The sequence below is a fragment of the Hypanus sabinus genome (genome assembly GCF_030144855.1).
Source record: "Hypanus sabinus isolate sHypSab1 chromosome X2 unlocalized genomic scaffold, sHypSab1.hap1 SUPER_X2_unloc_6, whole genome shotgun sequence".
Lineage (NCBI taxonomy): Eukaryota > Metazoa > Chordata > Chondrichthyes > Myliobatiformes > Dasyatidae > Hypanus > Hypanus sabinus.
In genome coordinates, this window is record NW_026779006.1 from 517869 (window position 1) to 533130 (window position 15262).

The 15262-nt window shown below is 46.3% G+C and overlaps 1 protein-coding gene across 1 annotated transcript in view; it reads left to right on the plus strand.

Moving 5' to 3' along the window:
• The first annotated feature begins 8934 nt into the window (after window positions 1-8934).
• LOC132385935 (zinc-binding protein A33-like) overlaps window positions 8935-15262 on the plus strand; it is a 36017-nt gene continuing 29689 nt past the window's right edge. The window contains exons 1-3 of the mRNA XM_059958168.1: window positions 8935-9357; window positions 10024-10119; window positions 10530-10746. Of these exons, the coding sequence (XP_059814151.1) occupies window positions 8935-9357; window positions 10024-10119; window positions 10530-10746 (736 nt within the window). The remainder of the gene's footprint in view (window positions 9358-10023; window positions 10120-10529; window positions 10747-15262) is intronic.

Sequence of the window (15262 nt, forward strand, 5' to 3'; positions counted from 1 at the left end):
TCTCCTCACCTCAGTCCTGCTGAGTTGTCCTCGGATTCTGAGTTTGCGAGTGCTGGTTCCACACCTTCTGGGAAACATCATTCCAGCACTTCCACTGTAAATATCCTGTGAGATTGTATTTCTCTAATTCTGATACAGGAATTCAATCTGTCTCAGTTAAACCACTCAGTTATTTCGCTCAGTTTGAGACAGTCCCAGTACGATCATTTGTTGTGGGAGCATCTCTATGGACAGCAAGTGAGTGCAGTTATCCTGTGTTGTACCACAGCCTGATGGCTGAGGGGTAGTAACTGTTCCTGACCCTGGTGGGGCGAGTCCTGAGGCTCTTGTACCTTCTACCTGATCACAGCAGTGAGAAAAGAGCCTGCCTGTGTGGTGAGCCTGATCACAGCCGCCTGTATCACCGTCCCCTCTGGCCTGCCTGAACCTGGCCCAATGGGATTGTGGAGAGTAAATGTGGTACTCTGTCGATTATCACCGTGATCCGTCCCCTCTGGTCTGCCCTATCCGGGACCAAAGCGATTCTGGAGAGTAAATGTGGTACTCTGTCGAGTATCACTGTGATCCGTACCCTCTGGCCTGACCTATCCGGGACCAAAGTGATTCTGGAGAGTAAATGTGGTACTCTGTCGAGTATCACTGTCATCCAGTCTCTCATCCTGCCTCTTATTATTTTTCTCTGTGATTCCAGTGCGACAATCTCTGGCCCAATGTCCCCACTTTCTACAAACCCCGTTTCTGTCCTTAGTCAAGTGTCCTCTTCATCTGCACCATCGCACGATCCTGTCACCCGTTCTGGGTTCTTCGTCAGGACCCGAACTCCATCTCCTCACTACCGGTTCTCTGTGCACACTCTCGCTTTTCCACAGTCCCTTTAAAGAGTCAATTGTGTTCCCTATCCATCAGAATTTATGTCACCCGGCGCCAGGTCTGACACAGCGAATTGAGATTAATTAACTTAATGGAGTGGGCAGGCTTGGGTCTGAGACAGTTTAGAAAAGTCTGCACTGCCAGCTGGACACACTGATCTGTCCAGGGTTTTGCCGGCATGGGACTCTCACGTATCCTTAAAACGAGCTATAAAGTACGCAAGGGATTCTCCTTTTTTGTGTAGTTATTGGGTAAATTCACCAAAATCTGCTTGCAGTCGGGCTGTCATTCAAATGGGTTCCCTTACCTCAGTGACCCACCGTGCCATGGCTTGTATTACATCAGCCCCTCTGGTGGCTCCTGGTCACCTTCGGGCATCTGCCTGGGAAAAGGGAACCCACTCCCTGTCCCTGCCCGGGAGGTTCCATATATAACCCTGAGGAGTGGCACAAGTCCCCGGGCAGGGTGTGGAAAGGGGAACCCACTCCCTGTCCGAGAGGTTCCATATATAACCCTGAGGAGTGGCACAAGTCCCCGGGCAGGGTCTGGAAAGGGGAACCCACTCCCTGTCCATGTACGAGAAGTTCCATATATAACCCTGAGGAGTGCAGGCAAGTCCCCGGGCAGGGTCTGGAAAGGGGAACCCACTCCCTGTCCCTGCCCAAGAGGTTCCATATGTAACCCTGAGGAGAGGCACAAGGCCCCGGGCAGGGTCTCGAAAGTGGATCCCACTCCCTGTCCATGTACGAGAAGTTCCATATATAACCCTGAGGAGTGGCACAAGTCCACGGGCAGGGTCTGGAAAGGGGAACCCACTCCTTTTTTCAATGAATTCAGGTAATGCCCCTAGTCCGGACGGTTATACTGCCGATTTTTTAAAATCCTTTTCTTCTGTACTCGGTCCTTGGCTTTGTAAAATTTTTAAAGATGCGTTAACTGTAGGTAAATAACCACAATCTTTTTATGATGCCTCCATTTCTCCAATTCTTAAAAAAGATAAAGACCCCACTGAATGTGCATCCTATCGGCCAATATCCTTGCTGAATATGGATTCTAAGATTTTTACCAACATTCTGGCCAGTGGATTAGAAAATGTATTACCACAAATTATCTCTGAAGATCAGACTGGATTTATTAAAAACTGTTATTCATCTTTGAACATTAGAAAATTAATTAATATAATTTATACTTCTTCATCTAAAATACCAGAATGTCATTTCCTTAGATGCTGAAAAAGCATTCGATAGAGCTGAATGGCTATATTTATTTAATACGTTGAAGAATTTTAATTTTAGCTTGAAATTTATATCATTAATTAAATTAATGTATTATAAACCTTTGGCTTCAGTTCTTACCATTAATCAAAGAACTTTTTTTTTCAGTTGTCCTGTGGTACGAGGCAAGGCTGCCCTTTAAGTCCTCTATTATTTGACATTGCTTTGGAACCTTTAGCCATTGCCATTCGTGAATCACCTAATATTTTTGGTATTACCCGTGGGTAAGGGACTTATAAGATATCATTATATGCTAATCATTTGCTACTATACATATCTGACCCCGAGAGATCTATTCCTGCTATTTCATCCTTGCTTGCTCAGTTTAGTAGCTTTTCTGGCTACAAAATGAATTTTAATAAGAGTGAATTATTTCCATTAAATATGCAAGTTCCAATTTATAAACACTTACCATTTAAAGTTGTCACAGATCATTTTACTTATTTGGGTATTAAAATTACCAAGAAACATAAGGGTTTATTTAAAGTTAATTTTTTACCTTTAATTGAACAAATCAAGCAACTTGTTACCAGATGGTCCCCATCATCTCTGTCATTGGTTGGTTGAATTAATACTATCAAGATGATAGCGTTACCCAAATTTTTATATTTATTCCAAGCATTAACAATTTTTATTCCTAAACCTTTTTTTTTTGATATTGACTCCAAAATATCCTCGTACATATGGCAGAATAAAAATCCTAGATTAAGTAAAAAATACTTACAGAAGCCTAAGAAGAAAGGTGGTTTTGCTTTGCCAATCCTGAGATTTTACAATTGGGCAGTTAATATTCAATATTTAATATTTTGGACACAAGGATCGGTCATAGTACCTTGCCCACAATGGGTAAGTTTGGAGTGTAAATCTGTACAAGACTTCTCATTGTTTTCTATTTTAGGATCTTCGCTTCCTTTTGCTTTATCTAAACCAAATAAACAAATAACTAATCCTATAGTTCATCATACATTAAGAATATGGTTTCAATTTTGTAAATTCTTTGGCTTGAATAATCAAGCCCTATTATATCTAACTTCTTTTTCCAACCCTCTTTTATGGACCAAGCCTTTGTGTTATGGAAAACAAAAGGTATAACATGTTTTTGTGATCTATTTTTAGATAACAGTTTGAACAGCAATCCAGCCTAAAACTCTTTTTTTTAGATACTTGCAAGTTAGAAATTTCTTGAATGTTAGTCTTTTCTGAAATTATGTCCAATGGACATTACAGAAAAAAAACTCTAGCTCTGAATCCTTGCCAGAAGGGTTAAGTAGCCATCATGTATCATATGATCATGAAAATACAGCCAGGAGTATCAGAAATAATTAAGAAGGAATGGGAAAAAGAACTTCATTGTCTTATACCCACAGAGCAGTGGGAGAAAATTTTACAATTAGTCAATTCTTCTTCTATTTGTGCTAAACATGCCTAATACAATTTAAGGTTGTTCATAGGGCTCACATGTCCAAGGATAAACTCGCTCGATTTTATTCTTATGTTAATCCAACCAGTGACAGATGTCATTCTGAAGTCGCTTCATTGACTCACATGTTCTGGTCTTGCACCTATTTGTAAAATTACTGGAAAGATAGTTTTGTTATTATTTCAACAGTTCTGAATATCAAATTGCAACCGCATCATATTACTGCAATTTTCGGTTTAACAAAGGTGGATAATAGTCGTTTATCCACCCTCAGCCCGGCGGATGATTGCATTTGTTACATTAATGGCTAGAAGATTTATCCTATTGAATTGGAAAGAAATTAGTCCTCCAGCTATACTTCAGTGGTTTTATCAAACTATTTCTTGTTCGAGTTTAGAAAAAAATTACAAGTGTTGTCTTTGACCCTTCAGGTAAAAATGAAGAAACTTGGAGGCCATTTATTCAACATTTTCATATGAGCTAAACTGACATTTCCTAAACCTTACTTTTATTGTCCTTAATTATTTGGATGGACGTGCGGAGTTATTGACGCTACTGTGTATAATTGATATAATGCAATGGCCCATGTCGATTAGGATTTTTTTCATTTTTTTGGCGGGGGGAGGGTTTCTTATTTTCTCCATTTTTTGTAACCACCATGAGTTTGGGAGGTTAATATCATCTATTTGTATTTATACCTTAACCTATTAATTCTGTACTCTCAAGCTCTTTGTATTCATGTTTCATTTAAGTTTGTTTAAAATCAATAAAAAGATTTAAAAAGGGCTAGTCTGAGGAAAGGATGGAATAGGCGCAACGGGCCGAGTGGCCAGGCATGCTCCTGTTACTTACTTTCTAAAGCACGAGTTTACCTTTGCGCCTTGTTCTCCCTTGGTTTTCAGCCGTTCGGATTGCACAGGGGAGCGGTGAGAGCTCCGGAAATCCATCGGCAGCCGCTGCGGGGCAGCTCCCGTCTCCCAGCAGGAAGGGACGGGTCTGGGAGACAACCCCGGACAACAGGCCCCGATCCTCGGCGGGGAAAGGACGGGCGCCTCCGTGTAGCTGAAACATCTCACGGAATCTCCGCCGGTCGCTTCAGCTCTGCCTTCGAAAGGATTCACGACCCGCCGGTGGTGCTGCCGAAATCCGAGGCGCAGGTCCCGGTCCCAAACAGCGGCCCGGCCGGGCGTTCAGCGTCCCGCCCACTGACACCCCTCAGCTAATGGGAGCATCCCTCTCCCAGCGGTGATCGCTGATTGGCTGTGAGTGTGTGAGATCGGGTTGCTGCTGGGAGTTGGAGATGTCAGTCACAGTTTGTTCTCAGAATTAAAGGGAAATCCCCAAAACTCAAATTAACATAGAAAATAGGTGCTGGAGCAGGCCATTCGGCCCTTCGAACCTGCACCACCATTCAGTATCATCATGGCTGATCATCCAACTCAGAACCCTGTACCTGCTTTCTCTCCATACCCCCGATCGTTTAGCTACAAGGGCAATATCTAACTTCCTCTGAAATATAGCCAATGAACCGGCCTCAACTGTTTCCTGTGGGAGAGAATTCCACAGGTTCACCACTCCCTGTGTAAAGGAGTGTTTCCTCATCTCCGTCCTAAAAGGCTTCCCCTTTATCTTTAAACTGTGACCCCTCGTTCTGGACTTCCCCAACATCGGAAACAATCTGCATCTAGCCTGTCCAATCCCTTGAGAATTTTATACGTTTCAATAATCTTCCAAATTCCAGTGAGTATAAGCCTGGTCGATCCAGTCTTTCTTCATCTGAAAGTCCTGTCATCTCAGGAATCAATCTGGTGTCTCTGTACTCCCTCTATGGTAAGAATGTGTTAGCATTAGGATCGATACAGACATACTGACCAAAGAACTTGTTTCTCTACTTTATCATAGAGCCATTCAGCATGGACTCATCATTTGGCCCAACTGGTCCATGCTGACCAAGATGTCCATCTAATTCCATTTGCCTGTGTTTTTTGGCAAATTGCAAAATAAATTTTATTATCAGAGTCCAGATAAGTCACCACATACAACCCCGAGAAGCATTTTCCTGCGGACATACTTAGAAAAAGTATAGAATAGTAACCATAACAGAAGCAGGCAGTGAAAGATCAGCCAGAGTGCTGAAGGTAACAAACTGTGCAAAAACAGAGAAACAGCGATAAATAACAAGAGCATGAAATAACTGCAGCGGCTGCTGATGGATCTCCGGAGCTCTCACCGCTCCCCTGTGCAATCCGACAGGCTGAAGGCCAAGGGAGAACAGGCGCAAAGGGAAACTCGTGATTTAGGAAATAAGAAACAGGAGCAGGCGTTGCCATTCGGCCGGTTGCACTGTTCTGCCCCTCAATCAGAACATGTTGAACTTTGACCTCAGCGCCACTTTCCTGAAACGTTCCCAACATCGCCGAGCTCCTAAATATGTCCGTTTAATTTAGAAATCTTGTGGAGAAATTTCCAAATATTCACCGCACTGTGTTGGGGCAATTTCTCCTCATCTCAGTCCTGATGAGGTGATCACGGATTTTGAGTCTGTGATCCCTGGTTCCACTGCCCAGCCAGGAGCAACATCATTCCTGCCCCTACCCTGTAAATACACTGTGAGACTGTGTCTGTCTCAGTCAGGAAGCTTCTCCATGTGAACCTTGTGCTAATGAAATTGGTGACAGTTCTTTCAGACCAGCAGCTTTGACCACAAGAACACCAGACAGTGGTCAGCACGGAATGTCCTGCAGTTACTGCAGGAGAAGGACTGGATGGACACAGTGGAGTGGTTCCCTGAGCAGACAGTCCAGACCATCTGGCAGAATGCCTCATCACCAGATCTCACAACCAGGCAGCAAGACCTCAGCTGTGTGGCGGAGATTCGGGCCCCTCCCAGTCTGATCCTTGCTGCATGCCCGGAGATCACTCCCACAGCGCGCTGCCCCGAGATTACTGCAGTGGAGACGAGAGGGCCCCTCCCAGTCTGATCCTTGCTGCATGCCCGGAGATTACTCCCACAGCGCGCTGCCCCGAGATTACTGCAGTGGAGACGAGAGGGCCCCTCCCAGTCTGATCCTTGCTGCATGCCCGGAGATCACTCCCACAGCGCGCTGCCCCGAGATTACTGCAGTGGAGACGAGAGGGCCCCTCCCAGTCTGATCCTTGCTGCATGCCCAGAGATCACTCCCACAGCGCGCTGCCCCGAGATTACTGCAGTGGAGACGAGAGGGCCCCTCCCAGTCTGATCCTTGCTGCATGCCCGGAGATCACTCCCACAGCGCGCTGCCCCGAGATTACTGCAGTGGAGACGAGAGGGCCCCTCCCAGTCTGATCCTTGCTGCATGCCCGGAGATCACTCCCACAGCGCGCTGCCCCGAGATTACTGCCGTGGAGACGAGAGGGCCCTTCCCAGTCTGATCCTTGCTGCATGCCCGGAGATCACTCCCACAGCGCGCTGCCCCGAGATTACTGCAGTGGAGACGAGAGGGCCCTTCCCAGTCTGATCCTTGCTGCATGCCCGGAGATCACTTCCACAGCGCGCTGTCCCGAGATTACTGCCGTGGAGACGAGAGGGCCCCTCCCAGTCTGATCCTCGCTGCATGCCCGGAGATCACTTCCACAGCGCGCTGCCCCGAGATTACTGCCGTGGAGACGAGAGGGCCCCTCCCAGTCTGATCCTTGCTGCATGCCCGGAGATCACTCCCACAGCGCGCTGCCCCGAGATTACTGCAGTGGAGACGAGAGGGCCCCTCCCAGTCTGATCCTTGCTGCATGCCCGGAGATCACTCCCACAGCGCGCTGCCCCGGGATTACTGCAGTGGAGACGAGATGGTCACTCGCCTCTTTGCGGACTGTGGGCTGGCGAAGATCTGTGGAGAAAGATGCAAGGGCCTATGCCACAGCAGCTGCGTGACAGAAGGCTCACTGATCCTCGGGCTGTTCCCAGGACGCGCAGGAAAACGGACAGCGGGTGCTGCTGGAAGATCATCTATTCGGGGAAAGATGCCCGAAACTTGTTGGCCTGCCATCACATCGAGATGTCCGGAAAGCAGGGGTTCGCAACCTGGGGTCCACGGTTCCTGTTACTGGTATTGGTCTTTGGCATTAAAAAACGTTTGAGAACCCCTGTCGTACAGGAATACTGCCGACTGACACATTCCAGACTACAGGGACACCATTGGAACTACAGGGATCCTCTACACTGGACAGGGAGAGGCCGGGTTGGCTGAGGAAGCCTCACAGTTATTGTAGTAGTGAACCACCCCAGGGGGGCAGACGGCTTCTCCTTTCAGCGCAGGACTTCAATCGTCTTCCAGGGGAAGGTCCTTCCGACCGCAGGGATGGGGCCTTTGGAGATTCAGCTGACGTTTTTGTCGCACTGGGTTTTTACAAGATGGGGTTGCTCACACACTAAACATAGAAATGGTCAGAATTTCCACTGAACACATCCAGCAAAACCATGTTGATTCCCAGAGCAAACACGAAGAAATATGCTGATGCTGGAAATTCAAACAACACACACAAAATGCTGGTGGGACACAGCAGGTCAGGCAGCATCGATAGGGAGAAGCACTGTCGATGTCAGGACTGACTGAAAGCAGAGATAGTAAGAGATTTGAAAGTAGTGGGGGGAGGGGAAATGCGAAATGATAGGAGAAGACCGGAGGGGGTGGGGTGAAACAGAGAGCTGGAAAGGTGATTGGCAAAAGGGATACAGAGCTGGAGAAGCGAAAGGATCATGGGACGGGAGGCCTCGGGAGAAAGAAAGGGGGAGGGGGAGCACCAGAGGGAGATGGAGAACAGGCAGTGATGGGGAGAGAGAGAGAAAAAAAGACAAACAACTAAATATTTCAGGGATGGGGTAAGAAGGGAAGGAGGGGCATTAACGGAAGTGACAGAAGTCAATGTTCATGCCATCAGGTTGGAGGCTACCCAGGTGTTGTTCCTCCAACCTGAATGTGGCTTCATCTTGACAGTAGAGGAGTCCATGGATAGACATATCAGAATGGGACTGGGACGTGGAATTAAAATGTGTGGCCACTGGGAGATCCTGCTTTCTCTGTCGGACCGAGCGTAGGTATTCAGCGAAACGGTCTCCCAGTCTGCGTCGGGTCTCACCAATATATAAAAGGCCACACCGGGAAGACCGGACACAGTATAACACACCAGCTGTCCTGACGAAGAGTCTCGGCCCGAAACGTCGACAGTGCTTCTCCCTACAGATGCTGCCTGGCCTGCTGTGTTCCACCAGCATTGTGTGTGTGTTGTGTGATTCCCCGAGTCTGCAGCGCGCGTAGTGGACAATCGCGGTACTGCAGGGGATCAGCAACTCCCCGAAAGTGAAAGCATTCTGAATCAGGAAGTGCCGGAGTTAACATGGCTTCGAAAGGAGAGACCGACAGTTTGAGCGAGGAAGTAATTTGTCCCGTCTGTCTGGATTTCTTCACCGATCCGGTGTCACTGGAGTGCGGACACAACTTCTGTCGCTCTTGTATCACACGGTATTGGGAAAGGGAGCAGAGAAACTCCTGCCCGGAATGTAGAGAGGAGTTTGCTGACCGCACCCTCAGGGCCAGTCGGGCCTTAGCAAATCTGGCTGAAAAATTTCGAAATCTAAACCTGAATCCGAAAGGGAAGGAAAGTAAACGTCACTGCGAGGAACATGAGGAAGAATTGAAGCTGTTTTGCGAAACGGACAAGACACCGATCTGTGTGATCTGTGCAGTGGCGGAGGAACACAGAGAGCACCGCTTCAGGCCGATTAAAGAAGCTGTTAAAAACTATATGGTAAAAACTAACGTTAGTTCAATACTTAAAATATTTCCTTTGACCTACATATCATCACACGAGCCTCTATAACTAACACGTGATTCTCTGCAACTTCCGCCTTCTCCAACGGGATTCTAGCATCTCTCAGTCCAACAGCCCACCTCCGCACCCCGCAACTCTCCGCTCTCTATTCGGATCGCTCCCCGTACTGTATCGCCCTGATCCACTCGCTCCTCCCCACTGATCTCCCTCCTGGCACTGACACCTGCAAGCGGGATAAGTGCTACACCTGACTCCTAACCTCCTCCCTCGTCACCATTCAGGGCCGCAAACAGCTCAGTTCTTCCCGTTTCTTCCATGGTCGAATGTCCTCTCGTATTAGATTCCTATTTCTCCAGCTCTTTACCTCTTCTACCTGTCCACTCTCAGCTTCTCACTTCATCACCCTCCCTCACGTTGTCTCACCCGTCACCTGTCAGCTGGTTCTCATCCCCAATCTTTTTATTCTGGCTTCTGTCCCATTCCTTCCCAGTCCTAATGAAGGGTCTCATCCCGAAGCAGCGACTGTTTATTTCCCCTGAATAGAGGCTGCCTGACTCACTGAGTTCCTCCGGCATTTTGTGCGATAATCGGGTTTGATCACCTGTTTCTTTTGATGCATCTTTGTTTCTATTTCCTTCACTCTCTGACTTCCAGGATCAGATAAAATCTTCCTTAGACTCTCTCACAAAAAAGAAATCAGACTTCCAGGAAAAGGAGCAGCAACAGAAAGAGAAGATTTCCGGAGTTCAGGTGAGGCTTCCTGAGCGGAATTTCTGATATTACTGTCGAGTTTTGCTCCCTTTAATGCAGAATAGCCGAGTATCGCAGCTCCAGTGACCTAGGTTCGATCCTGACCTCTGCTGCTGTCTGTGTGGAGTTTGCATGCTCCCCCTGTGACCAGGAAAGATTCCGACACATCCCAAGGACATGCTGGATGAATGGCTAATTACCGTTAACCCTGTAAAGGTGGGGAGCGTGTGTGTGAATCAGATGGGAGTTTATGGGTCAATAAGTGAGAATAGGTTTCAGGAAAACGTGAGTGAATGGTGTTGACGGGAATGCACTCAGAAGTAGCATAGACTCTAATAGACTGAACTTAACGACAAAAGGAAACAGAGCACAGCAATACAGTATATTAATCTTCACCTTTCATTCAACAGGAACAGTCACACAGCCTTCAGTCTCACGTCACATCCCAGTTTGCTGAACTGCGCCAGATTATCACTGAGAAAGAGCAGAGCTTACTCAGGGATCTCAGGGAAGAAGAGAAGAGGATTCTCAACCAAATGGAGAAAAATCTTCGGGAGATTCAGGAGAATATAAGGATTATTCAGGAGGAAATCACTAAGTTAAAGGAACAGATGGATCAGAAAGATGGTGTGATATTTCTCAAGGTGAGGAATTATATTTCAATTTGTTTCTGTCAAACGGCACTAAATGAACAGTGGTATATTTGAAATAAACACAGCACAGAGGCCAATTCTAACAAATCAATTGCCGCTACTGGCGACCTCACACAAGTTGTTATACCTGCATGATGCGCCCTCCCATCACTCCAATAATGGCATTTTAAAATGTCCAAGATACGCTTTCAGTCCTTCATTAGCAAAATACAATCTTGAAGTGATGAAACTTCAGAGTAATTCATTGTGAAGTAAGCTGCAACACAGCGGTCAAGAACAGAATGACATCCGCCCGTCCCCAGCTCAAAACTGCCCAGAACAAAGTACAGATACGTAACTTTTTCCCTTCGCTTTTACCACGTCCCCACTCACGTGACGAGTTACCATAATAAACACGTAACACAGAATACAATGCAGACAGAAAACAGACGTGTTGCTCCTACACACAGCATTTACAAATGGCAGTAAACTGTTTCTCACCAGACAATTGATGCAACTATTCAGGGTTGTTGTTGTCCCATAATAATTAGATTATTAAGGGATTGGACACGCTGGAGGCAGGAACCATGTTCCCGCTGATGGGTGAGTCCAGAACTAGAGGCCACAGTTTAAGAATAAAGGGTAGGCCATTTAGAACAGTGATGCGGAAAAACTTTTTCACCCAGAGAGTGGTGGATATGTGGAATGCTCTGCCCCAGAAGGCAGTGGAGGCCAAGTCTCTGGATGCATTCAAGAGACAGTTAGATACAGCTCTTATAGATAGAGTCAAGGGATATGGGGAGAGGGCAGGAATGGGGCACTGATTGTGTATGATCAGCCATGATCACAGTGAATGATGGTGCTGGCTAGAAGGGCCGAATGGCCTACCCCTGCACCTATTGTCTATTGTCTATTGTCCTAAAACTGGGCTTCCACAACTTCTGTACACCCCAGGACAAAATGCAAATTTCTCTGAAATTATTTACTCCGATCATAACACAGAGCTGCTGACTGTTTCCTTAATTACTGCATTAAATATCCTTTGAAATTCCCATTAACACCCGGTTCTAGTCACAGGCTGTGCGTGTGTCTGGTGCGGAGGGTGTGAGGGTCTCTGTCAATCAGTGAGAACAAAGAATGTGACCCACACATTAGACTTATCCTCCATATCCGGTTTCCATCAGATTATGGAAACTTTCACTGTCTCTTTATTTTTTGGATATATTTCGCATGGGATTATATCCCATTCTCTATCATAAACAGGCCATTAGGTCCATCTTCTATCAGTATCCCTGCTTCACAATCCTCCTGCCACCTACTCACCGCACCCAGCAACAGTGCCCCGAACTCCCTGGTCCCTCAACTGTTTATTCAGCCTCCCCATTACAGTCACTCTGCTGTTCCATTTCATCCACTCCTGTGGCACTGAGTTACACATCCTCCTCACTAAATTTCTTGTGGAATTTGTTAAAATCCATCTGGAATTACATCTCCCCACGAGTCTCCCCATAAATAGAGGTACTTCCTCCACCCGCACACAATCACATACATCACTGATCATAAATTCCTCCATCCTATCACACTGACGTCATATCCAGATGATAATGCACAGCCTGTCCTGTCTTCCCTGTAAGTTTCATCCTCTCAGTAATGGTCTGACATTCAGAAACTTTCCCTGTCATTTACCCCATGGTTCTGTATTGTCGGTGTGCCTGAGTGATTGTGGGAGTGGGAATTTTCAACTCCTTGTAATGATTTGGATGAAATTCAGAATGTGGACAGTAAGTCCAGGTCTAATCAGATTTGTGTTTTATTTATTTCAGGAGGAAGCTCGTCGGAACAGGAGGTAGGACATGCTCTTTACTGAAACACTGAATGGATTTGTAAGATAGTTCAGAATAGCAATTTATAACCAGTAGTTTAATATTTACAGGATTAATGACGATGTCCAGGAATTGTCAGTGACAGATGAGACCCTACCGGTTGAAAAATTCGATCACCTCTATTTGTTGAAAACAGTGCTGAGAGAAATGCTTGATGCTATTAATCGAGGTAAAACTTACAAAGATTCATTTCCCCTTGTTTATGAAGATCAATTTAGTTCCAATGTGAGGCAAAGATTGTCTGTAATACTGGGCTGAAGGGGAACTGAAGTTTATTCCACATCAACCCCACCGACTGGGAGGCATCACTGTCACATGGTCAGCTGGAGATGTCAGACCCCTGGACATACCAGCACAGGGTCACAACACAATCAATATACAGGACTGTCAGATGAACCACTGTGTTCCAATCCCAGGCAAATGCATTAACACACCAGGACATAAGTTTGGATCTACCAGAGGAGCTGAGAATTTAATACTGACAATAATATTGTCAGGAATAAAAATGAGTATCAGTGTGGTGATAGGGATTGTCAGGAAAATACACAAGTCGTTCATGTGCCCTGTGAGTGCAGACTCTGACTGACACAGGTCTTCCCCCTTCCGGATCAGCATCTCTCATTGTTGATAGAGGCAGAAGAGGGGAGTGGTCGTGATCGGGGACTGAATCGCCAGGGGAACAGACAGGAGATTCTATTGATGTGAACGGGACACCTGAATGGTATGTTGCCTCCTGGGTGCCAGGGTCAGGGATGGGTATCAGTGCATTAGGGAATCGTCAGGGGAACAGACAGGAGGTTCTATTGATGTGAAAGGGACACCCGAATGGTATGTTGCCTCTTGGGTGCCAGGGTTAGGGATGGGTACCAGTGCATTAGGGAATCGTCAGGGGAACAGACAGGAAAATCTATTGATGTGAACGGGACACCCGAATGGTATGTTGCCTCCTGGGTGTCAGGGTCAGGGATGGGTATCAGTGCATTAGGGAATCGTCAGGGGAACAGACAGGATAATCTATTGATGTGAACGGGACACCCGAATGGTATGTTGCCTCCTGGGTGCCAGGGTCGGGGATGGGTATCAGTGCATTAGGGAATCGTCAGGGGAACAGACAGGAGAATCTATTGATGTGAACGGGACACTCGAATGTTATGTTGCCTCCTGGGTGCCAGGGTCAGGGATGCCTCGAATCGTGTCCGCAGCATTTTAGAGAGGGAGGGAAAAGAGCCAGATATCTTTGTAAATTTGTGACAATGACATTGGAAGTAAAAACAAAGAGGTCCTGAAAATAGAATTTGGAGAGCTTGGTAGAAAGTACTGAAGAAGCACCCACAGGGTTGTAATTTCTAGATTGCTGCCTGTGCCACGTGCTGGTGAGGGTAGAAACAGGATAATTTGACAGATAAACATGGCTGAGAAGATGGTGCTGGGGACAGGGATTCAGGTTCTTGGATCATTGGGATCTCTTCTGTTGGAGGAATGACCTACTCAAAAGGGATGGGTCGCACCTCGACCCGAGGGAGAACTCACAGAGTGGTTTGATAGAGCTGTTGGGGAGGATTTAAACTAATTTGGTGGGGGGGGGGTGTTGGAACTGGAGTGAAGGGATAAGACTGATGGTAAAAATGCAAAGACAGCGTCCAGTCAGACTGTCAGATAGGGCGGACAGATGAGAGGAGAAAATTGCAGCCAGTAGAGTGAGTATCAGTGCATTAGGGATGCAGAATTAAAAAGGGTAGCAGATATAGTACACCAAGTGTTATATTCCAATATATGGAGTATGAGAAATAAGGTGGATGATCTTGTTGCACTATTACCGATTGTTAGGTATGATGTTCTGGCCATCACTGAATTTTGACTGAAGGATGGTTGTAGTTGGGATCTGAATGTTCAAGGTTACACAATGTATCGGAGGAAGGAAGGAAGGTCGATGGGGTGGTGTGGCTCTGCTGGTAAATCAGTAGCAAGATGTGACATAGGATTGGAAGATGTTGAATCTTGTGGGTTGAGGTAAGGAACTGCAAAAGTAAAAATGACACAGACACCAGTCATATACAGGCCTCCCAACAGTCAGTGGGTTGAGGCCCACAGATTACAACTGGAAATAGAAAAGGCTGATGCAAAGGACAATGATATGATAATCATGGGAGATTTCAACATGCAGGTCAATTGGGAAAATCAGGTTGGTAAAGGATCTCAAGAGAGTGAGTTTGTTGAATGCATTGTGATGGCTTTCCAGAGCAGTTTGTCGTTGAGCCTACTCGGGGAACAGCTCTACTGGACTGGGTGTTATGTATTGAACCAGAGGGGAGTAGTTAAAAGAAACCTTAGGAGGCAGAGCTCACAACATGACCGAGTTCAACTTGAAATCTGATAAGGAGAAAGTAAAGCCTGACATTGTAGTATTTCAGAGGAGTGAAAGAAATTACAGCGGTCTGAGTGAGGAGTTGGCCAAAGCAAATTGGAAGGAGATGCTGCCAGGGATGAGAGCAGAGCAGAAATGGTGTCAGTTTCTGGGAAAATGAGGATAGATATACTCCAAAAATAAATAAATACTCAAATGGCGAAATAGTTCAACCATGGCTGACAAGGGAAGACAAGTTAATGTAAAGGCAAAGGAGAGGGCAT